At 41.4% G+C, this 23,046-nt stretch overlaps 1 protein-coding gene across 4 annotated transcripts in view; it reads right to left on the bottom strand.

The window, feature by feature from the left end:
• LOC136344957 (titin-like) overlaps positions 1–23,046 on the bottom strand; it is a 156,383-nt gene that overhangs the window by 77,678 nt on the left and 55,659 nt on the right. For 2 of the 4 annotated variants that reach the window (XM_066292892.1, XM_066292890.1), the window contains 19 exons: positions 15,294–15,544; positions 15,030–15,235; positions 14,190–14,978; positions 13,966–14,133; positions 13,595–13,753; positions 13,309–13,538; positions 12,888–13,107; positions 12,681–12,825; positions 11,630–12,629; positions 8,840–10,696; positions 8,646–8,789; positions 8,194–8,595; positions 6,473–8,071; positions 3,664–6,419; positions 1,716–3,606; positions 1,434–1,665; positions 1,237–1,372; positions 962–1,184; positions 11–353 (listed from right to left, as the gene is read on the bottom strand). In XM_066292892.1, coding sequence (XP_066148989.1) covers positions 11–353; positions 962–1,184; positions 1,237–1,372; positions 1,434–1,665; positions 1,716–3,606; positions 3,664–6,419; positions 6,473–8,071; positions 8,194–8,595; positions 8,646–8,789; positions 8,840–10,696; positions 11,630–12,629; positions 12,681–12,825; positions 12,888–13,107; positions 13,309–13,538; positions 13,595–13,753; positions 13,966–14,133; positions 14,190–14,978; positions 15,030–15,235; positions 15,294–15,544 — 12,751 coding nt within the window. Of the gene's footprint in view, positions 1–10; positions 354–961; positions 1,185–1,236; positions 1,373–1,433; positions 1,666–1,715; positions 3,607–3,663; positions 6,420–6,472; positions 8,072–8,193; positions 8,596–8,645; positions 8,790–8,839; positions 10,697–11,629; positions 12,630–12,680; positions 12,826–12,887; positions 13,108–13,308; positions 13,539–13,594; positions 13,754–13,965; positions 14,134–14,189; positions 14,979–15,029; positions 15,236–15,293; positions 15,545–19,932; positions 20,346–23,046 lie in introns of those variants that run through there. The other 2 variants (XM_066292888.1, XM_066292891.1) reach the window with 2 other exon arrangements.

Here is a 23,046-nt window from a genome sequence, read left to right as displayed (position 1 = left end):
ATCTTCGTACAAGTTTTCTTGATAGTGTTGAGCCATTCCTCTAGCCAAAGAACTGGTAGCGACCTTCTCACCAGGGATATTGTATTGATGAGAGGCTTCTCGCAGTCGTATTTCTTTGCTGACTTGCTCGTTTTCGAGTTGTTGTATCTTCGAATAATAGTCTTCGCCCTTCTTCTGCTTCACATTTCTCTGCCATTCGGTTTCAGGTTCGATGAACTCTTTGGGCTGGATGTGAACTCCGGATACGTTTAATCCAGATTCTCGGAGAGTTGTATTGCGTTCGTCAAATACTTTTTCAAGCTCGGTGTCATGGCGTTCTTTTTGATATTGTTCTAGTTCTTGGTCATACCAAGCTACAGGGAGAAGCTGGTTAGTATTTTTGTGGGATCAAATCTTAGGGGAGACAAATAGAGTGTACATAAAGCTAGATACGATACACAATGGCTTGACAGTACTAAAAGGCTGACCATCAGCAAATCTGTAGTGATTTTTGCGAATAATCAACCAATCTAGGATCTCTCCAGGAAACACACATAAAGCAACAATTCCGGTACTAATGGAACTTTGTCGCCTTAAAAAACATCCTTTCAGCTTGAGAGCATGCATTTACACATCTCTTCTAACATTTAACATATAAATTGCGTACCTGGTTGAAAACTCCTTTGTGCAGTAAGCATTAAAACATCCTGAGATGATATGCCTCGAAGCAGACTTTTGGATGGGAAAATTATTGAGGAGGGGTTGTGGAAATTCAACATTTTGACCAGGAACATCAAAGGTATACCATGGATTTTGAGTATTAGAGCGATTTTATGTGCTTGGCTTGCTTGTCAAAAATTGTGCATTGTGTAAAGTATGTTTTAGTAGTGTCAGTGATAAAAGACTAACGATGAATATTCCTCAATGTGAATCCCTTATCACAGGTGATGTAGTAACCCCAGAACCATCTTCAAAAACTTACGCCTTGGCGAGTTCTTAAGTACTCCTCTGTAATCGTCATGTCTTGGTATGATCTTCAATTCGGTTTCCGCAATGGCTTCGCCTACAGAGCTTCTGGCGATAACTTCGATTTTTCCAGTGTCATATTGGCGAGTTTTTGGAATGTCCATATGGTACATTCCATCGTACGTCAGTTTGTAACGGGCTCCGTTTACTACAGTGTGGCCGTTGATGAGCCACATTACCTGAAAGCGAAAATTCCAGGAATCTCTGATGATGAAAATTGAGGGGACCTACTCTTGGTCTCGGGTGTCCGGTGACTCTGCAGCAGAACCTGGCCCACTCTCCTTCTGCCACACTAACAGGTTCAGGTTTGCTGACAAATACTGGAGCCTGCCTGGGTTTGGTTTCTTCTTCTACTGCTTCAGGAACACTACAACGAATTGAAAGATCAGCGCGATCGTCATTTATGAGTACTTGGACCCAGCACTCACGCTTGCCATCCGGCCTCTAACTGCCTGATTTTCTCAATACTCTTCATTCCCTTTGGAAGTTGAGAGTCATAAATAATTCCTGGTTTTCCTGCTACTTGAATAACAGCCCTAGTTTCGTCCATGCCGTACAAATTGGTGGCCCTACAAAGGTATTCGCCACTGTCCTCTGGATATACCCAACCAAAGTTCATGGCCACGTATCCAAAGTCATAAATGGGGGTAAATCTGTTTTCTAAAAAAATAAACTTAAAAACTTTCACATCTCCAATTTAATTAACTTACTATGTGGTAACGGTTTCCCATTCAAGAACCACTCAACCTTCATATTTGGGTCTCCCACAGGTGCCAATTGGCACTCAAATTTAGAAGTTTGCCTCTCGACAAGCTCAGTTTGGTTTTGAATTTGAGTCACAAATCTGGGAGGTTGTTTTTTGTCTACATCGTACAAGTCGTCTTCAGTCAGATAAACCTCGGAGGTATATTTCTTAATAGCAGCCTCCATTTGCATTAAAGCCTCGGATTTCTTCATACCCTTTGGTACTTGGTTTTGCAGGATAATATTAGGCAGCTTTTTGCAAGATACATGAGCCCTAGTAAAATCTTCTCCATGTTCATTTACAGCTCTACAGACGTATTCTCCAGAATCTTCTGCGTAAACATCCAAGATATCCAGAGAGACAAAACCCATGTCATACACTGTGCGATAGCGATGCCCAGCAGGTAAGAGTTTCCCGTTTCTATACCATTCAATTCTGAGTTTTGGATCATCTTTAGGTTCCACTGTGCATTCGAATCTTAGCGATTCTGACTCCTCTACAGTCACAGATTGAATTTGAGTGACAAATTTGGGTGGCCCATAAACCTTGTCTTCTTGTGGAGCTACTGATGTGGGACCCTTTTCCAATTCTTTAAATTTGTCCTTGCTCATTCCGGCAGGAAGTTGACTCTCAAAATCGATGTTGCGTTTAGCCTTTGAGGTAACAGTAGCCTTGGTAATAGCATAACCCCATTTGTTTGTAGCCTTGCAGATATACTCTCCAGCATCTCTCACATAGCTGTAATCGATATCCAAAGAGATAAAACCAAAATCGTTGATTTGGTGGACTCGAGAACCAGTAGCAAAAGGTTTTCCATTAAAGAACCAATCGATTCTCATAGTAGCATCACTTTTAGGTTCAACTCTGCAGTCAAAGTGAATAGGACTTCCCTCAGGAACATCCAAATTATCCTTAATTTCCACGATGAATCTTGGAGGATTTGGTGTTTCGTCCTCAGCAGCAACAATTTCTTCTCTTTTATAAAGCTCCTCTTCAAGTTTCTGGATGCTCTCAGTTCCAGATTTGAAGTTGGAGGGTAGTTGAGGCTCCAGAATAATGCCTTGCCTGCCTTTGACTTGCAGCTTACAAGACACACTAGCTTCTCCATGCTTATTTGTAGCTTTGCATGTGTACAATCCAGAGTCTCTTTGGTACACTCCAGCTACCTCCAAGATAACGAAGCCAAAATCGTTGATGGTTTTTATCCTTGAGCCTGCCCATAAGGCTTTACCATTGTGGAACCATTCCACTCTCATACTGGGGTCATTGATGGGCTGCAGTCTGCACTCAAAGTGAGCCAAAGAGTTCTCGGTCAAGACCAAATCTGATGGGCTTGTAATGAATTCTGGAGGTTTCCCACTGTCGTCTTCAGTGGTGGCTTGAGATGGGGCCATGCCCAAGCCTTCCAGCTCTGCGATTTTATCAATGGTACCTTCCATTCCTTTTGGAAGTTGAGATTCGAGTATAATACTGCGTTTTCCCGATACTTTCATTGAAGCAGTAGTTACAGCTTCTCCATACTCATTTGTAGCTCTGCATGAATATTCTCCAGAGTCTTCAGGGTAGACCGGGGAAATTTCCAGGATAACGAAACCAAAGTCGCAGAAAGTGCGGAATCTGGATCCGGTTCTCAAAGGCTTTCCATTCCAGAACCATTCTACTTTTAACTTAGGATCATCAGTAGGTATGAGTCTAGCTTCAAAGTGGGCACTTTCACCCTCCCTGAGGGTGTCAATATTGGATAATGGGACTGTGAAAACGGGGGCGCGACCGGTGGTTACTTCTTCTTTAACATCTCTGGTGCGGACCATTGAGTCTTCCAAGGTTTGAATCTTCTCTAGTCCACCTTCCATGCCCTGAAACAAGAAGTACCAAGTTTATACAATAATTTTGATATATTTTGCTAAACTTACCCGCGGTAGTTGCGAGTCCAAGATCAAATTCGTCTTAGAGATGCACTTCAATGTAGCTTTTGTCTGGTCTTTTCCATGTTTGTTGTAAGCCCTACATTCGTAAACCCCAGAATTTTCTTCATAACAGTACAAAATATCCAGAATTACAATGCCGAAGTCGTGGAAAGTGCGGTATCTGTGCCCATGGGGCAATTTTTTTCCATTATAGTACCATTCAACGACCAAATCTGGATCAGTTACTGGAGTAAGTCTCGCCTCAAAGTGTGCACTTTGCCCCTCAACCAATTTGGTGATATCCTGGATTTGGGTGATGAACTTAGGCGGTTCTGTTACCGGAGTAGCTGGAGCTTGAGCTGCAACTTGGTAGCTTTCCAATTCCCGAATTTTGGCTAGAGAGTCTGGCTGCAAACTTTCAGTAAACACACCTCCTCTTCCATGAGCAGATATATGAGCCTTAGTGAAATCTTCTCCATACTTATTGAAGGCTCTGCAAACATATTCTCCAGAATCCTGGTCTTGAATGTACGAAATATCCATGATTACAAATCCGAAGTCGGATACAGATTTAATGCGGTTACTATCCAAGAGAGGACGTCCATTATGGTACCATTCAACTTTAAGATCTGGATCGTTGATTGGAATAAGTGTGCATTCAAAGTGGGCTGATTGACCGTCCTTAAGACCCACAACATCTTTGATATGGGTTGTAAATTTGGGAGGTCCCCCTGAAATTCTTTCTACACAAACTAGAGTTACACTCTGTTCCGCTGTGCCCCATTTATTTGTTGCTTTGCAAGTGTAAGTGCCAGAATCTTCAACCTTAGTTCCCAAAATCTCCAGAACTACCATGCCGAAAGCATGCACTGTCCTGAATCTATGGGAAGCTTCTATGGTCTTTCCATTATAGAACCATTCCACTACCATGGTTTCATCTCCAATGGGAGTGAGCCCTGCCTCAAAGTGAGCGATTTCTCCTTCACTCAGGTTAGTCAAGTTGGTAAATTCTGAAGTAAATACTGGGGCATGTCCCTCTTCTCCCTCCAAGAAGGGCATTTCTGGTCTATTTAGAGAGTCTTCCAGATTTTGGATCTTCTCCAATCCTTCTTGTCCTTTAGGATGCTGAGTTCGTTCAATGAGATTAGCTTTGCTTGTACAATATAGAGTAGTAGATGTAAAAGCTTCTCCAGCCTTATTATAAGCCTTTGCAGTGTAGACTCCTTGATCTCTTTCATAAACATCTGTTAGATCTAAGGTAACGAAACCAAAGTCATTAGTGAGTTTAAACCTTGAAGCATGCTCCAAAGATTTCCCATTAAAGTACCATTCGATCTTCAAGTTAGGATCTTCTTTAGGCTCTACCGAGCCTTCAAGATGCAAAGGTTTCCCTTCTAAAACTGTGAATTCCGGCTTCAAGGGCACCGTCCATACAGGCTTGGGATAAACTTTGTCTGCAGCAAATCCTGGATGTTTAGCTTTATTGGCAAAAGCTTGATCGACTTCATCAATAGCCTCCAAACCGGCTTGACCTTGAGGATGTTGAGTGTCATAGAATATGCTGTTTTTGGCAGTACAGCGTAGCGTTCCGGAGGTGGTTGCAGAGCCTTTGCTATTGGTAGCTTTACAGGTGTACAGACCAGAATCTTGCTCATAGGAATATGTAATATCCAAAGAAATTAAACCAAAATCATAGGTTGATTTGTATTTGGAACCGCTAGGTAGAGGTTTGTTATTAACAAACCATTCAATCTTCATTGTGGGGTCTTTGGAGGGTTCCACATTGCACTCAAAGTGCACGCTATCTCCTTCAAAGCATTCAACATTATTTAAGTGAGTAATGAACATTGGGGTGTCATAGATAGGCTCAGGCATATCAGGCCGAGCCCCTTGGGGCTTTTCTAGTTCCTGGATTTTGGGAATTGCATCTGGGTGCAAGCTTTGGCCCATCAACCAGTCTTTATCTTCCACTTTAAGAGAACAAGTTGAGATTGCCTCTCCAAGTTTATTGCTCGCCTTGCAGGTGTAAATGGCAGAGTCATCTCCTCTTACACTGTTAATAGATAGGGTCACCAAGCCGAAATCAAAGGTACTTCTGAGTCTTGCACCAGTGGTCAAGGATACACCGTTTTTGAACCATTCAATTCTAAGATTTGGATCAGTTCTAGGTTCAACTTGCCCTTCAAGGTAGACATGCTGTCCTTCCACTAGTTGATCATAACTAAGAAGGTGTTTGGTGAAGACGGGAGGTTGTTGGGGGGTCGTGTCAATGAACATTTCTGGAACTTTATTCATTTCAGCCTCCTTAAGGCGGATTTGTTCCCACGCTTCTGGATGTAGAGGCTCTCCAGAAATATTAGATCTAGTCTTAACTTTTAAAGAAATCGAAGAGACTGCCTCTCCGGCTTTATTAATTGCCTTACAGGTGTATACACCAGAATCATTGCGGACTGTGGACATTACATCCAGAGTAACGAATCCAAAGTCGTGGGTCACTTTGAATCTTGATCCTAATTTTAGTTCTACGCCATTAATGTACCATTCGAATCTCAAACTGGGATCTCCCACTGGTACCACTCGGGCTTCATAACGGGCATGTTGACCTTCCCATAATTCAGTAGGCCCAGTCAGCAATTGAGTGAAAATGGGTTTATCGAAAATTTGGTCTGGGAACTCCGGTCTTGGAGCTGGTGGTTGTTCTAGAAGAGCGATTTTACTTTGGGCTTCTGGGTGTTGGGTTTGAAGCTGAATGTTGGCTTCGGCTAAAAGAAAATTTTCATTAGTCATTTCCGAGATATGAACACAAAGAACTTACTTCTGATCTTCATTGATGCAGTAGTCACAGCTTCTCCCAAGGGATTTGAGGCTCTGCACAGATAAATGCCCTCATCCTCGGCTCTCACATGCTGAATATCCAGAGAAACATAACCAAAATCGTGAATCTTGCTTATTCTAGAGCTGTCTTCCAGTGGTTTCTCATTTCTAAACCACTCAACCTTAAGAGTTGGGTCTCCTACTGGGATAAGCCTACACTCAAAGTGAGCTTTTTGCCCTTCTTGGATAAAATCAATGTTTTGCAACGGTTGTGTGAATACTGGACGTTGTCTAGTGATTTGGTCTTCAATTTCTGGGCGTCTGTAGGCCTCATGGGCTTCCAACTGCCTGATTTTTTCCAATCCCTCAGGCCTTTGAGACTCCGTGATTATACTATCTCTGGAAATTACCCTAAGGTTGATTGACGATACGCATTGGCCTAGATTGTTAATCGCTTTAACTGAGTATTCTCCAGCATCCTCTGGAACTGCGTGACTGATATCTAGAGCGATGTAACCGAAATCAAAGGTGATGTGGAATCTATTGCCATGAGGCAAAGGTTTTCCGTTGTGGAAGAACTCGATTCTGAGGCTTGAGTCATGGATGGGCTCAACTTGAGCTTCAAAGTGGGCAGTTTGTCCCTCGTAAATCTCAGTGGTACCTCTGAGTTCGGTAATGAATCTCGGAGGAGTTGGGACTGGTTCTTCAATTTCTAATCTTGCTGGGTGGCCCTGGGATTCTAATTCCCGAATCTTTTGTAATCCTTCAGGATGATGTGTGTCAAGTAAAATTCCTCTACCACCTCCCACTCTAATTGTGCAGGTATTCACAGCTTCTCCAACCAAATTGGTGGCTTTGCACATATAAGTACCACTATCCTCTGGATAGGCGTATAAAATGTCTAGGGCTACATAACCGAAGTCATGGGTGGTTCTAAATCTGTGGCCGGTCTTCAATTTAACTCCATTAACGAACCATTCAATTTTTAAGTTACCATCATTAATGGGCTCAACGCGGGTTTCCAAATGGGCATGCTGACCTTCTTGGAGGTTATCCAAGCTGATCAGAGGAGTCAAAAATACAGGTTTCTGAGGTGAAGGCTCAATTTCCTCCCTCTTTGGTCTCTCATAGGTTTCTAGTTCTCTGAGCTTTTTCAATCTCTGCTCATCCATGGTTTCCAAATACAAATTCTTGCTCTTTACTACAGAGACTGCGGCAGTAGTCACAGCTTCACCAACAGCATTTCTGGCTCTACACATGTAAGTTCCAGAGTCTTCTGCGTATGCATATAAAATGTCTAAAGCTACGTAACCAAAGTCATAAGTGGTTTTGAATCTGTGGCCCGTTTGAATGGGCCTTCCATTGCAGAACCATTCAACTCTCATAGTTGGGTCGTTGACTGGAGTGAGAGTGGCTTCCAAATGGGCACTTTGGCCTTCAGGTAGATTTTCAATGGTCTTCAGACCTCGGCCAAATTGAGGCTTTTCTAGGATAATAGCGTCTTCTCTGGATACTTTCTTGTACTTGGATTCGTCTTCTAGGTATTGGATCTTTTGTAGGGCTCCTTCATGTTGGGTATCGCGGATAATTGAGGCTCTCGCTGCAATTAAGTAAGTTATTAAATGCCATTGATTAACGAATCATCATGTTCTTGATGTACATTTTATATTTATGAAAATTTTCTCAGTGGTTGCGCGATTTAGGTATTGTACATATACTTACATCTGACTGAAGTTTGAACAGAAGATTGAGCTTGTCCAATGAGGTTTGTAGCTTTGCAGGTATAAGTGCCAGAATCCTCAGCATAAGCTGTCAGGATATCCAAACTGGCAAACCCGAAATCATAGGCTGTTCTGAACCTATGCCCTGTTGTCAAAGGTTTCCCATCGTGGAACCATTCGACTTTGAGGTGTGAGTCTGGATAAGGCTCGATGCGGCACTCATAATGGGCACTTTGCCCTTCGATAATTTCTGTAGGGCCGTTGAGTTGGGTGGAGAAGAAGGGTGCTTGAGTCACTCTAGTTTCTTCTTCTTCACGTCGTTGGTAGCGACTTGAGTCTTCAAGTTGGCGAAGCTTCTGTAGGGCTCCCTCGTGTTGGGATTCAAATTGAAGGGCTGCTTTAGCTGTAATATATTTCAATGAATTCAGAGTTAATAATTGAAGATTTACATACATTTAACATCTAATACTGCAGAAGTTACTGCCTCTCCTAAATCATTTACTGCACGGCATGTGTAGGTTCCAGAATCCTCTGGATTGACATATTTCATGTTAAGGGCTACATAGCCAAAGTCGTGCATGGTAGTGACACGGTTTGCTGAAAAAAAAACGTAAAATCCTCGAAAACTCTTTGAGACTTCAACTTACATGCTTGGATTGCTACACCATTCCTCAACCATTCGACTTTCAACCTGGAATCTCCCACTGGAATCAATCTAGCTTCAAAATGAGCAGCTTGATTCTCAGCAACCCTCAAATCTTTCAAAGGGCTCGTAAACACTGGGGCTTGACTGATGGTTTCCTCATAAATTTCTTTACGTTGGTAGCGAGAGGAGTCCTCAAGTTCACTAATGCGTTCCATGGCGCCTTCATGGACAGATTCAAGATAAAGAGACTTCTTTGATTGAACATTGCAGATTGCTGATGTTACAGCTTCACCAAGGGCATTGGTAGCCCTGCAAGTGTATGTTCCTGCATCCTCTGGATAGGCATATAGGATATCTAGGGCTACAAAGCCGAAGCTATTGGTTTCAGTAAATCTCGAACCACTCTTCAGTGGTTGTCCGTTGTGGTACCACTCGACTTTCATTGTGGCGTCTGAAACTGGAATTAAACGGCATTCAAAGTGCGCTCTTTGACCTTCTTTGATGTCAATATTCTTCAATGAAGAAGTAAACATTGGGGCTTGAGTGGTGGTTTCTTCGTACACCTCACGTCGTTGGTAGCGCGATTTGTCTTCCAGTTGCTGGATTTGTTGCAGTCCACTTTCATTTACACTACTAGTGATTATTTGTCCAGATTGTCTGCATCTTAGTGCGCAAGTTGTTTCATCTGAACCAATCAAATTTGTAGCCCTGCAGGTGTAGGTTCCTGAATCCTCAGCTATTAAATCGACAATGTCCAATGCTACATATCCAAAGTCGTGTATTGGACGGAATCTGTGGCCTACAGTAATAGGCCTTCCATTTTTGTACCATTCAACTTTGAGATTTGAATCAGTTACTGGCTCAATTTTGCACTCAAAATGAGCGTGCTGCCCTTCGCCCATGTTTTCCAGGCTTTTCGGTTTAGTTACAAATCTGGGTTTAACTGTAACTTGCTCATCTACAAATTCAGTTCGCTTGTAGCGAGAGGCATCTTCGAGATGTTGGATTTTTTCCAGACCTGCTGGATGTTGGCTGTCAAACAGCAAATCTTTTTTGGCAATCACTTTGACACTGCAAGAAGTAACTGCTTCTCCAAGTTGATTTCTGGCTTGGCAGGTGTAGATGCCAGAATCTTCTGGATAGACGCTCAATAAGTCTAAAGCCACATAGTCAAAATCATATGCAGGTCTAAATCTATGTCCAGTTTTCACTGGGAAGCCATTGCAGAACCATTCAACTCTCATGCTAGAGTCTCCAACTGGTTGCAAGCGACACTCCATGTGAACATTTGTCCCCTCTACTGTTTCAATATTGTGTAGAGGTCTGGTGAATTGAGGAGCTTGCAGAACAGTAACATCTTCTTGAATTTGTTTCCGGTATCGTGAAGAATCTTCAAGCATCTGGATTTGCTCCAAGGATTGCTCATGCTGGCTATCAGTGATGATATCTGAGCTTGCGATAACTCTCACGCAAGCAGAGGTGTGTGCCGAACCTAAATGGTTCACAGCTCTCACAGTATATTCTCCAGAATCTTGGGCTGTGGCGTGGATGATGTCCAGGGCCACAAAACCAAAGTCGTTGTATGTTCTGAATCTGGATCCTACAATCACGGCGCGACCGTTGCAGAACCACTCAACTCTCATGGTGGGGTCTCCCATGGGTTCCAATCGACATTCTAAGTGGATATTCCTACCTTCTTGGCAAGGCTGGGCGTCGGATAAGGGTACCACGAATATGGGTTTGGACTTGGAAATTTCTTCGATTTGGTACTGAGGCTCGACGAATTTCGATTGTTCCAAGTGCTGGGTTTTGTCATAGGCTCCTCGGTGCATGCTTCTGGTATCAATACTAGCACGCGCTATAAATAGAAAAAATTAAGTTTAGCGTATGTTGCGAGTGGAATAATTATTTCTGGAATTATCCATAATAGTTGTGAACATTAGGATGTCAGTGTTAGATCATTTGCAAACGCCCACTAAATTTGCGGTTTATTTGCACGAATGCGTTTTGAGTGGGGTCCAAAAAAGGGGCAAAGGTCAAGGTTAAGTTGCATGTTTTGGCGTAAAAAGGCGGCTAATGCAGGTTGACCATAAGCTCTGAGAAATGTATTGTGCTTCCGAGAGAAATTTAGGGGCAAACCGCTACCTTAAATTTGGAACACAATACTGTACCTTCTTCAAACTATAGAGTCCCTAAGTCTTCTATGGAAGAGACTTAGCAACATCTGAGAGCTGAATAGGTAAGTTTGCACGTATGAATATCTTTGATCACTTATAGATATCCAGGACTTGAAGTGGAGTATTTTTGTGATGCATTTTTTGGGAACCTCAGTTCATTTTTTACTTTTTTAGAAGGTATTTAGCGGAATTTTGCGTTTTTCCATGGATTATCAGAATCATCTCTGTCAGACACTTGAAATATTTTTCAATTTAAGAAAGTTTCTAAAAGTAATTGACCTTTTTACGCCAAGGCTCCAAAAAGCCCTAAAAAATGTTTATTTAAAGCTACCCATTTCATATTAAAAAAAGCAAATTTTTGGCATTTTCTAAATAAAAAAGCCGAAGCCCCCCAAATGAAACATGACTTGCCAACATTCCGGTTTATTAATTTTCCCTACATCGTTAACATATTTTCTTAGACAAACATTATTTAAACAAAAAACATCAAACTGAAACAACCCCTTTCATAGAAGAAACTGTTAATAATTCTTCCATATAGACATCCTATGTGCCTGCCAAATATAGACCAAATCACCAATCAACCCCTCAAATCAATAAAAAAAACTACTTACTTTCAACCACCATGCTAGCAGACACTTGAGCCTCCCCCAGGGCATTCCTGGCCACCACTGTGTAAGTACCAGCATCATCCTCCCTAACACTGAGGATGTCCAAAGCCACATATCCAAAATCGTGATGGGTCTGGATTCTATTTGCAGGCTGAATGGGTTTCCCGTTAAAGTACCATTCAATCCTCAAGGTGTTATCACTTTGAGGTTCAACTCGGGCTTCGAAATGGGCCCTTTGTCCTTCAACAATCTTATTAGTTCCTTTCAATGGTCCCAGGAACCTGGGTTTCTGAGTCACTTGGACTTCTTCTTGTTCTCTTCTAGTGTATTTGCTGGAGTCCTCCAATTGCTGGATTTTCTCAAGACCTCCTGGATGTTGAGAATCAAAGCTAATATCTTTTTTGCTGACAACGCTCAATTGGGCCGTTGTAGTGGCTTGCCCTACAGCATTGTAGGCACGACAAGTGTAGTTACCTACATCATGGATTGTGAGTTCTTTAACAGTTAAAGCTACATATCCAAAGTTGAAAAAGCTGGTAATTCTGGAACTGGCTTCAACTGGGCGTCCATCTTTCAGCCATTCAACTCTCATAGTAGAGTCTCCAACTGGCTCTAAACGAGCCTCAAAGTGGGCGAAGCCCCCTTCACGAATCCCCAATTGGTCTTTAATAGGGGTCTTAAACTCTGGCGGAGAAGAGCTCTCCGGGGTCTCAACAATATATTTTTGCTGATCCTGTTGCCTCCACGCTTCCAATTCCTGGACTTTCTCAATATAGCGTTGCTGTTCTGGGATTCCAAGATCTCCAGTTACAGTAGATTTAGCAAATACTTGAACAGTTGCAGTACTAATCGCTTCTCCTAAGTGGTTAACTGCCCGAACAGTATAGGATCCGGCATCTTCGGCACGTAGGTGCATAATGTTGAGAGACACGTAACCGAAGTTGAAGATGGTGGTGATCCTAGAACTGGCGGTGATCGGTCGTCCATCTTTGTACCACTCCACCTAGAGGGTTGGTTTATAAGGGTTGGTTTTATTGAAGGCTATAGTACTTACTTTCATCGTTGGGTCGCTGACGGGGATCAATTGCGCTTCGAAGTGCGCATTGCGACCCTCCTGGAGCTCCCCTAAATCTTGGAGCGGACGGATGAAGTGCGGCTTTTGATTTGTTTTTTCTTCTTGACTTTCTTGTCTTTGGTATCTGGAAATGATAGTAAAATTGTTAAATTGATTATTCGTCGTCCATCAAGAGAGGAAATTTACTTGGAATAATCCTCCAGTTGATGAATGTACTGCAAACTGTCAGGATGTTGACTGCTTTGCTCAATGGATTCTCTTTGTTTTATTTGTAAAATGGCGCGAGATTCAGCGGTTCCGGTGGAACTGGAGACGCGACATACGTATTCACCAGCATCGTTCATTATTAGTGATATGAGATCAAGGGCGATGAAGCCAAAGCGGAAAATCGAAGTTGCTCTAGAACCTGCAGAAAAAGGGAAAAATTAACAAACCGATTGATTTTTTTCTAGCAAATTTGCGTCAGCCAAGGCGGCTGTCAGGAGTACTTTATACTCCAAACATGAATACCGTGGGGCTTTACATTGTAAAAAAATAAAAAATCGTCAAAAGATAGGTAAACGTAAATTTGCTAGTAGGCTCTCCTCACTCAAAAATTCATACTTACTAGCTGCCATAAGCTTTCCATTCAAGAACCACTCGATGACCATAGTGGGATCCCCGACTGGTTCTATCCTGGCCTCGAAGTGCACTTTGCCTCCTTCAAATTGAATTGAATCTTGCAGGGGGATGATAAATCTCGGAGGGGGGTAAACCCTGTCCTCGTCTCCTGCAGGAGCGTAGGGCCTTGATCGCTCTACGTGGCGGAGGTAAATAATTTCCGGGCCAGGTTCGGGTCTGTTTAAAGATATTATTTCAGACAACTTGGAGGGTTTAAGGTTTTGAAGTCTTACTCAGGTTCGATGACTTTTGTCGGTCTAGGTAAGTGCAGGCGTCTCGGTTCGGGAGCCGGTTCTTGAGGGGTTTGTACGAAGAGTCGAGCTCTAGTTGCGGTAGATCCAGCTACGTTTTGGGCAGTACATTGGTACCAACCGGCATCGGAGGATTTGGCCCTGAGAAGTAGAAATTCATGAGAGTCAGAGGTAATGAGAGGAATTCGAATAATCGAGCTTTAGGAGGTACGACGACAAGAGTTCTGTATAGATTTCGGATAGATGAAGTGTTGGATTCGTTGTCTGTTAACCAGACGCTTTCATAAATGTCTCAAGATGTTTTTAAAAGTGCTTCGCTTTTTCTTTGATATGCACCCAATATAAATTCTTACCTCGGAATATCTAAAGTTGAAGCACCTCCATCAATAGCAACCCTAACATCGGGGCTGGCTTGAAGGGGCACACCATCCTTCTGCCACGTAATCCGGGGGGTTGGTGTTCCTACCGCTCGTGCATTCAATAGTACCGGCTCTCCTTCACGAACATTCACTGTGGTGAATCTAGACAAAAAAAACACACTCAAAACAGATAAAGATTGACAAATCACTAAACAAACCTTTCGACAAACTTGGGTGCAACAACTTGCTCTTTCTCAATAACATTCAAATTGCATTGGAAATTGGTCTCTCCAGTTTTGTTCCTGGCGACGCAGGTGACAACTCCAGAATCGTTTCTGCCAACTGAGGTGATCATAAGTGCATGATTCCCAGATTCGTTGACGAGGATTTTATGATTGTGGTCGTCTACTACTTGCTTGCCATTAATAAACCATGTCACATCCGGATAGGGCCGACCAGTGACTCTGCAGTCAAACCTGGTCATTTTGCCTTCGGTCACATCACGATCACCACAAACTTTTACAAAACTAGGTGCTAGGGTTTTCGCGGTATCACTCGTCTCAACTTCAGTTTGTTGGCTCTTGAAAGTAGACTCATGGATGAGTCCCTCTTGGGTAGAAACTGGTTCAACTGCTAGATATGCAGAAGAAACCACGCAACCTTGAGGGTTTTCTGCTAGCATGGTGTAATGCCCAGAATCATCATTGGTGACTTGCTTCACTCTGAGGGAAGCTTGGTTGTTGGTGAAGGTACTTTCATACTTCTGGCTTTCGACGATTCTCTGCCCGTTCTTAAACCAGGAAATTCGAGGCCTTGGATTTGCAGATAGTTTGGATGTGAAAACTGCATCAGAACCTTCGAGAAGTTTGGAATTTCTAGGTTTCTGGGAGAGTTGTGGTGGGGCTGGGGGGCCCAGTGACCGCTCCACTGTGGTGGATATTTCTGAGTCTTTTTCGTATGTGGAACGTTTCGTGATGGATTCTCGGAAGGAGACTTCTCTTAATAATCTAGAAGGAGAAATAGATGTATAAATTGATTTTGCTCTCAAGAATCCTTACCTATATTCGAATGTATCAATTTTAAAGTCTTCGGTAATGATAGAGCCATTGGAGTAAGTCGTCGTCTTCTCAAATTGGCTTTGCGAGAACTGCTGGGGCATTTTCATCCCTTCTGGGGAGATATACACTGAGCACACAGCTTCTCCGTACTGATTAGTGGCAGTGCAAACATACTCTCCTTCATCTCCGGGGCCAATTTGATGTATCTGCGACAAATTACTCGTTAGTGAGTGATCTATGGGGGTTTTTGAGTGCTATGAATACCTGGAGAGTGACATCTCCAGTCGTTTCGTTATATGAAAGTCGATGCTTCTGGGAATTGAGTAGTGGTGCGCCCTTCCTCGTCCACGAAACGGAGGGCTGAGGTTTTCCTGTGATTCGGCCTTCGAAAGTGGCCACCCCTCCTTGTGCGAATCTGGCATTGCTGAACACTTTTTCAAACACTGGAGGGGACGCGTTAGGTCCGAATCCGGGCATCTGCTGGATTTGTTCTTGGGTCAGCTGGCCACCTTGCACTAAAAGGAAAAATTTCCTTGGTTACATACCTTTTTATCAAATTCCTTCAAGCAATGGATTAAACAAGACAATGTAAGCTTGAGAAACTGATTCACATAGTTTTGCCTGTTACGGAAAATGCATCATCACAAATGAAAAATCGAGAAGGCAAAATTAGATTAACGGGGAAATGGTGATGATGAGTCTTTGATTCTAGATTCGGCCTGAATAACAAATCATGAAGAAAAGGAGTGAAGCTCCATTTTATGACCCACCAAAAGAGGAGGTAAGCTGCAGTCGCTTGAAAAGATTCTTCATGTCACATACGCCTTCTTTAACAGCTTCATTACATGAATAAGACAGGGCCGGCGCAGCCCAAAGTGCAAACTGAACACTTGCACCAGTGCAGGCAGAGGAGAAATATTAAATTCGCTGCAAACTGGATGGGATGACTTCTTTATTGTAGATTTCTGGATCTTAAATAGTTAATCTGGACACAATCCGGCGACAAGACATCTTATGAAGAAATAATATTAAAGAAGATTTTTTTAACTCTGCAATCACATGAGTCCCACTTTTCTTCGTATTCCAATTTATCAATTTTTCTAATATTTGTTTTCGTCTCAGCTCTCTCGCTTGCGCACTTCCATCATTACGAACCCTCCTAGGAACGGCAATTTTCAGGTCTTCTGAGCTTTTTGCTAAAGTAGAGTATTGACCCTGACTTTGATCCACAACGAGATAACTTGAATGCAATGGTGCCATTCGGCGGAAATGACGTAAATTGGAAAAGGTGCAGAGTTGAATGCGAACAGAACATGCACACATTATTGCACATCGTATGCAATATATTCTTCACGGTACATGCTATTTTAAATATTTTTTGAATGCGAATGAAATGTGAATTAACTTTTTACTCTGCGTGGGTGGTATTACTGCTTTGGAATGCGATCGCTTTTAATTGTTGTCCAAATTAGAGTGCTTTTTACCAAGCAGTCAGTTGGCAGCTATGTTTTTTTTTACACAGTCGCATCCAGAAATTGCATTTCAGGCAAAGACACAATTGCATAAGAAATACTCGAAAGGTTCCATTGCACCGCCGCTGCTCGGATCCAAATAACATAACAGAAAAATAATCCGAGTAAACTTATGTGTCCGATTCGTTCAGTAAAAATAGTTGCTCCTAAAATGGACGCTTGAAACGCGATCCACTGGTCTAAAATTGTCGACGCGACGCCACTCGTCATGGCGGCGCTCCGTTCCGAACCTACTTAGAATTTCCCCAATTGCAATTAACAACATTTTGCACAAAAAATCAATTAGAATTACGAGCATCGTTCAAATTCAGTGGGTGCTGAGCACGGCACTAGGTCGAAAAAACCTCAGGAAATATGTCTGTGCCTAGATCAATTATTCTATTTAGACGTACATAGATGAAAAGTACCCACAGATCGCAAACATTCAAAGTAAACTGACAAAATCTACAAGGACGTTCGATGACGGATTGTTATGGTCTATTTTAATGCAAATAAACTACTCCTGATCGAATCCCAGAATAGACCTGATCAATAAACGAAGCGTCCGCCCCTGGTGTTACCTTGGGTGATGCACAGAAACTCGAAAGAATTTTTGCAAAATTTGGACTCGAATATACCTTTGATGTCTTACTTGAATAGACAAAGATGGTATCAATTCCTATGTTCAAAATCCTTCTCATGTAACCTCAGATGGGTCGCAGGCTCATAAATCATAATCTGAAAATAGAGTGTTGCCATCGGATACGAAAGCAAGCTAAAATAAAGATAAATATTCGGCTTTTTTGTGCTTTACGGCTTCAGAAGCTTCGGATTTGGATTTGCTCCAAGGAGGCATTTTTGTGCAAGTGGTGTTATGACATTTGGCGAAATTTTACGTCTTAATGTAAAATACTTCGCAGCATGTCGAGTGGATTTATGAGGGTGTTTGTGCACAGTAATAAATAAGTCACAGAAGTGCGCTAGATATTTTCAGGTCAAACCCGAGTAACAAACGTGTTCTCCATTTTTGCGTCTCCATCATCGGGAAATTCAAAATTATCCTTGAATTTTTCTTCGTAAGGCACCGACTGGCAACCCTGCGTTCATTTGTCACGCGCTCTGCCGGTTCTGTGCCATTATCACATAAGAGCGAGGTCGCAGAACCGGTTATCAGATACCAGGCTACGTTGCCAAACCAAGTTCTTTTTCGTAGCATTCAAGAGAACTTGTCCGTCACTAAATGTAACTGTAGATGTGAGTATACAACTGAACGTTGCACCTAAACTAACTTGGCTTATGAGCATTAATTTGGAAAATAGAATTTGATATAATAAAGCATATTTTAAAAAGTTTATGTATAAAATAACCTGATTTAACCTGTAACAAAGCGTCAAGTTTTTAACTGAGGTGCTGCGAGGGAAATTCGAGGTGATCTCAAACTTTAACTTGCATTAGTCGTCGCAGACTCATCGGAAAATGAGTTAGTTTAGTGTGAGTGAACGTTTAGGGATGCTGCACTAGGAGGTTAAGGGACCTGAATTATGCACCGTTCAGTATACAGCAGAGATTACTGAGCATTAAGAATCTGAAAAATGAATGGCAGCCTCTTAAGAAGGTTTCTACAAATCTTCCTAAGTAACCTAACATTCTGCATAAAGAATTTCTAGTGAAAGACTTGATGTAAAGCATTAGTGAAATATCGATTTAAAGAAATGTAGAATTTCTCCTGAGGATTCGATGTTCAATCAATGGTTAAACTATAAATCTCCGAAATCATAAATAGTATGTCTGGATTAAAATTTCGAAAATTCGACAGTTAAGGCTCAAATACTGAAGATTATCGCTATTAATGGAAGAGTTTTCGTTAACTTCCAAGTAAATTTACACGTAATTTCTATTCCATATTTAAGCAGATTTTAGATCATCGATTTTTTTACACAACCAGCTTTATCTCGTAAACTGACAAAAAACGGCTTTTTGGCCTTGTTAAATATTTAAGCTGGTATTAACCTGAATTAGCCAGTTTTTACCAGAATGTGCAAAGTCAATTTAAGTAAATTTCCAGAAGTAACCTCAGCAACATTACTTGAATTGATCTAGACGAACAGAACTAATTTAAAGTAATGCGTACTGACCTATTCAAATTACTGACATATTCTGAAGAAACCTAAATGAAATATTTAAGATAGTGTAAAGCGATCTATGTAATCTGAAGCCATCTGCCCTGACCTAAGTGTTATTTGTGTGTGGCATTTCAATTTAAAAAAAACTAGTACGCATGTGCAAGGTTACTTAAGTCATAGCCCCATGACGTCATGACGTGCAACAACTTCTACCATGATGGTGTTTAAATCTGAGTGTGCACGAGACTCTATATATAGGTGTATAGAACACCAAGTATTTTCAAGTACCCTTAGAAAATGGGCACTTGAGAAACTTCATTTTGAATTATGAGGTTTTTCAAGTACTTCAGTTTTTGAAACTGGATCATACGAGGTGTTCCTCGTGAGACACGAAGCATACGAAACAAGTCGAAGCAGGCAGTAAATCGTTTAGAAAACTGAGAATGTCCAGAGAGTGTTTAAAAATTCTCAAAAATCTGGAAGCATTTCTACTTAGAATTGAAACCGATGCCCAAAACCTTTAAAGAGCTTGAAATTTTACTTTTTTTTGGCGCAAAAATCCAGTTAGGGTTTTTGAAGTGTCGGAAAAAACTTTAAATATTTTCAAGTGATTCCTAGAAAATGCAAAGTATTCCAGAAAAATACCCCCCCTCCCCCACTCTCCCCCTCCCTCACTCTTCCCCTCCTTCACTCTCCCCCTCCCTCATTCCGGAAGGGACAGATCTGCTCAAGAACAGAGTACATAACTCTCAAGAATCAATAAGGAAATTCAGGCCGACGGAAATTCTTATGAATGGTTACCTTGCCCCTTGTTGAGTGCGCACAGGTCCAGTTCATAGAATCGCCACATTTCTGGATAATGGGAGAGAGCAAGACACAATACTAAGGAAAGCAGCTATTTTTATCAGTTTTGCAGGGGATCTGACCCACATATCAAAAGCTGCACTCTTCAACAATTCTAATGTCAACAAGGGAAGCAAACGAGAAAACAAAATGAAAGAGCTTGCAACAGGTTCTATATTGAGAGATAATACCGAATATCCAGAAAATTTTATATTGCAATTTCCCGGGACATAAAACGCGAATTATTAAATTTACTGGATCAGTTTCTTTAATTTGAACTGTCAACCAGTTGTCTTCGGACGACATTCAGTAGAAACAATGTTTCCTCATGCTAAAGCAGCAATTTTGATGTCTCAGCGATCCCGTTCCAGATTCATCTTTAGCGCTCAATAAACAGAACACACCAAAGCAACATCAAATCCTAACCTGTCATGTGCCCCGTGACCTGTCGGGTGACATGCTGCTCAGTTCTGGTCACCCGTTGCTGCTGTTGCTGTTGCGTCGTCGATTGCTGTTGCTGTGACGACTGCTGTTGTTGCGCGAGCTGCTGTTGCCGATTCATTGCGTCACCACATTAATTTCACACAGATCGATGAAAAAAGTCGATTAAAAGAATAGATAAAAACTAAAATAAAACCACACTATGGACTATAGAAATAGCACTACAATCACCACACGAAAGAGCGAAAAATGGATAAAAGATCTATTGGCTATGAGTCTGTTCGTCGATAGGGCCTGCGTGGGCTCTTGGAAAGCTGGATTCAAGTCATCATCCCCGAAATCTATAGACGTCGATCGAATACGAGTTGCGAGCGAAGAATGAGGCGTCCCGGGCGTCTCCCGCATTGCGCCTGCAGGACTTTGGAGGTAGGGAGCTTCAAGAGTTATTTTTGGCACCATGGGACTTAACGGTGTTCTTTCGCCTGCGAGCAGGTAAGACAAGCATGCACTCTGCGCAGATGTAACACGCCAGACAAGGATGGAGGAGAGAAGTAATACCAAGCGATCGAGCCATGGGATGGCTTATTGGAAAGTATTTGTACAGGTGGGATTATTAATCGGATGAGTCGGATTTCTAGCAAATTGTCTTTAAGAGGTACACTTACACTCCTAATGTGCAGTTGCATGCACGCACACGGTGCACAAGCGATCTACTAAGTGTGACGCCATACATAATCGATTTTCATTGATATCTGATCCGTATTCTTTTACGCTCTAAAAATTTTAGAGCACTATGATACTTTTATTATAGTTATTCATGCGTGAAGTTGATACCAACTAGTGAATTATGAAAATTGCATGTGTTGATTTTGCTCACAAATATTAATCATTGATCCAAGCTTTAGGGCTAAGGTTTCTCGATATGTTCGATTTGCCGTCTTGTATTTCTGTAGTTTTTCGACCTTTTGTGCCATTAAATTACGAAACTTCACACATTTTTAATTTTCAATTTGACGACACGAAATTTCAATTTTCGTGTCGATTTTTAAAATTTTCTGCTCTTTTCCTTTTTCAACCTTGGAGCGACATTACAGAATTTCAATTTCGCGTCAAACGTGAGAATTCACAGCTTTGTAGCTCACGATTCACAGTCATGGGACTTCAATTTATGTCTGGAATTTGGAAATTTGCTTCCTTTTGGTTCGCAAATCGAAACTGGGGATTTCATTTCACCATCTTAACTCGACTTTTGCTCCCTCTGCCCCGAAGCAAGGTGTATGCAAATATCTATAAATATTGCCATTACCTAAGAAGAGACAGTTTTGATTGTTTTTCACCTCTGACTTAAATTATATAGAGAAACACAAGTTAAGCAATTTTTATAGGTTTTGATTTTTGTAATGCCGTTACAGAGCTTCTCAAAAATTAATATAATTTTGACCGCGCCCGCTGTTAGTACAGAAATTGGTTTTTTGCCCTGGAAATTTGGTTGTTGCCCAGAAGAAATATTAAATTAAAAAAATTTACTAAAGACGGAAGAAATTATAAATTATTATTATTTATATTAACATCATAAAATAAAGATTGTTGAAATAGGCTTATCGGTCGAATAAACTTCAACGCGATACAATGAATAACGTTATGAAGAAATTTGGCGTTGCGCGTCTAACCGTATAAAAAATACGGCAAAAAGCAAAACAGCAGCGTTCTGGTTCTAAATTTATGGAAATGCTTCATCACCGAAAAGGAATTGTGGTCGAAATAGCAGTGATTTTTCGAAAAAAATATGAAAAAATCAAAACTGTACCCCTGAGTCAGCGGCGCACCTTGCGCAGCTTATTATGCGCAGTAGAAGTGCCGAGATCAACTTTATTCCGGAAATTTCAAGAGAATAACGAATTTAAAACGTATTTCATCCATAGTCAAATTTCTCCTGACTGTTAAAAATAAATTTGCCCGTTTAGAAATCGAACTTTGATGGTTGAACTGAATTCATATTTCGAAGAGTTTTTCTTAACTATACTTATATAGACAATCCCGAGAAAAACGCTCTTATTGCGTCAGTTTGGACCAAGAATGACCTGAAGGAACTTGTAAAAGTAAGCGATTCATAAGAAAAGTGATGTCCATGGCTGCAGTGGTAAGACCTCGATACCATGTCCATAGAAAACAATATTTTCCAACGGAAAATTGGGAATTTGGCCGTTCGATTTTACTGCAGAAGCAAAGCGATGTAGCAGAAACCGTCTAAAAGCGGCTCTTGCTGCTAAAAATATTGAATGCGTCAATACTGTTGAATGCAAAAAACGATTCTGAAGAATATTATACCGACAATTGAAGCCAAATTTGCAGAATCACACAAAAAAAACAAATTTCTTCAGGGTCAGTCAGTTTCTACTAGCAGCAGTCTGGCATTCGATAGCACACCTTATTTTAAGTTCAGTAAGTCACATAAACATATGTTGGCAAACGCTTCATTTTTGAGATACAGGGTGTCAAAGTTTTGGATTTCTTTTGCATTTCCCGCACAGCTCCCATAGTTTTTGAGATAATTCATTCAATTTTGTCCCAATTGTGACCTGTGATGGTCCATAAGTTTTGACGTGTCTTGACGATTCAAAAACCTACAGAGTGATATATTTTCCCCGATCAGGCCCCCTTGTATCGTCCAGGACTTTTTTGTGGTACGCCATTGACTGCGTAATCTCAAAAGTTTGGACGCCACGTTCGGTTTGCAAACTTTTTTGTCTTTTGCAGATTTATCGCGTCCATAATTGTTTTCGAATGATTTGAAAAAGTCTCCGACTCACTGAACTTAGAGCGAAGCGCTCTATCAAATGCCAGAGTATAAATTCATTCATTCTATAAAGAGCAAGATCATGCCAGGCCCCACTCGTACGATGACAATCAAGAACTTCTATATGGAGGATCTAGGAGTGGTTGGAATATGAGAATCAGATATCAACCTCCAAAATCATCCATGCTTGGATGTTTTGTGTTCTGATTTTTTTAAACTCAATTCAATCGCTTTAATATGATTCATCTCCGAAATCATTGATGAATTGCTTGATTGCATTTCATCTGCGTTCGATCGATTAG

This window comes from Euwallacea fornicatus, chromosome 18 (genome assembly GCF_040115645.1).
Source record: "Euwallacea fornicatus isolate EFF26 chromosome 18, ASM4011564v1, whole genome shotgun sequence".
Taxonomy (NCBI): domain Eukaryota; kingdom Metazoa; phylum Arthropoda; class Insecta; order Coleoptera; family Curculionidae; genus Euwallacea; species Euwallacea fornicatus.
Note: the sequence above shows the minus strand (reverse complement) of the source record. Positions and strands in the feature narration are given on the sequence as shown.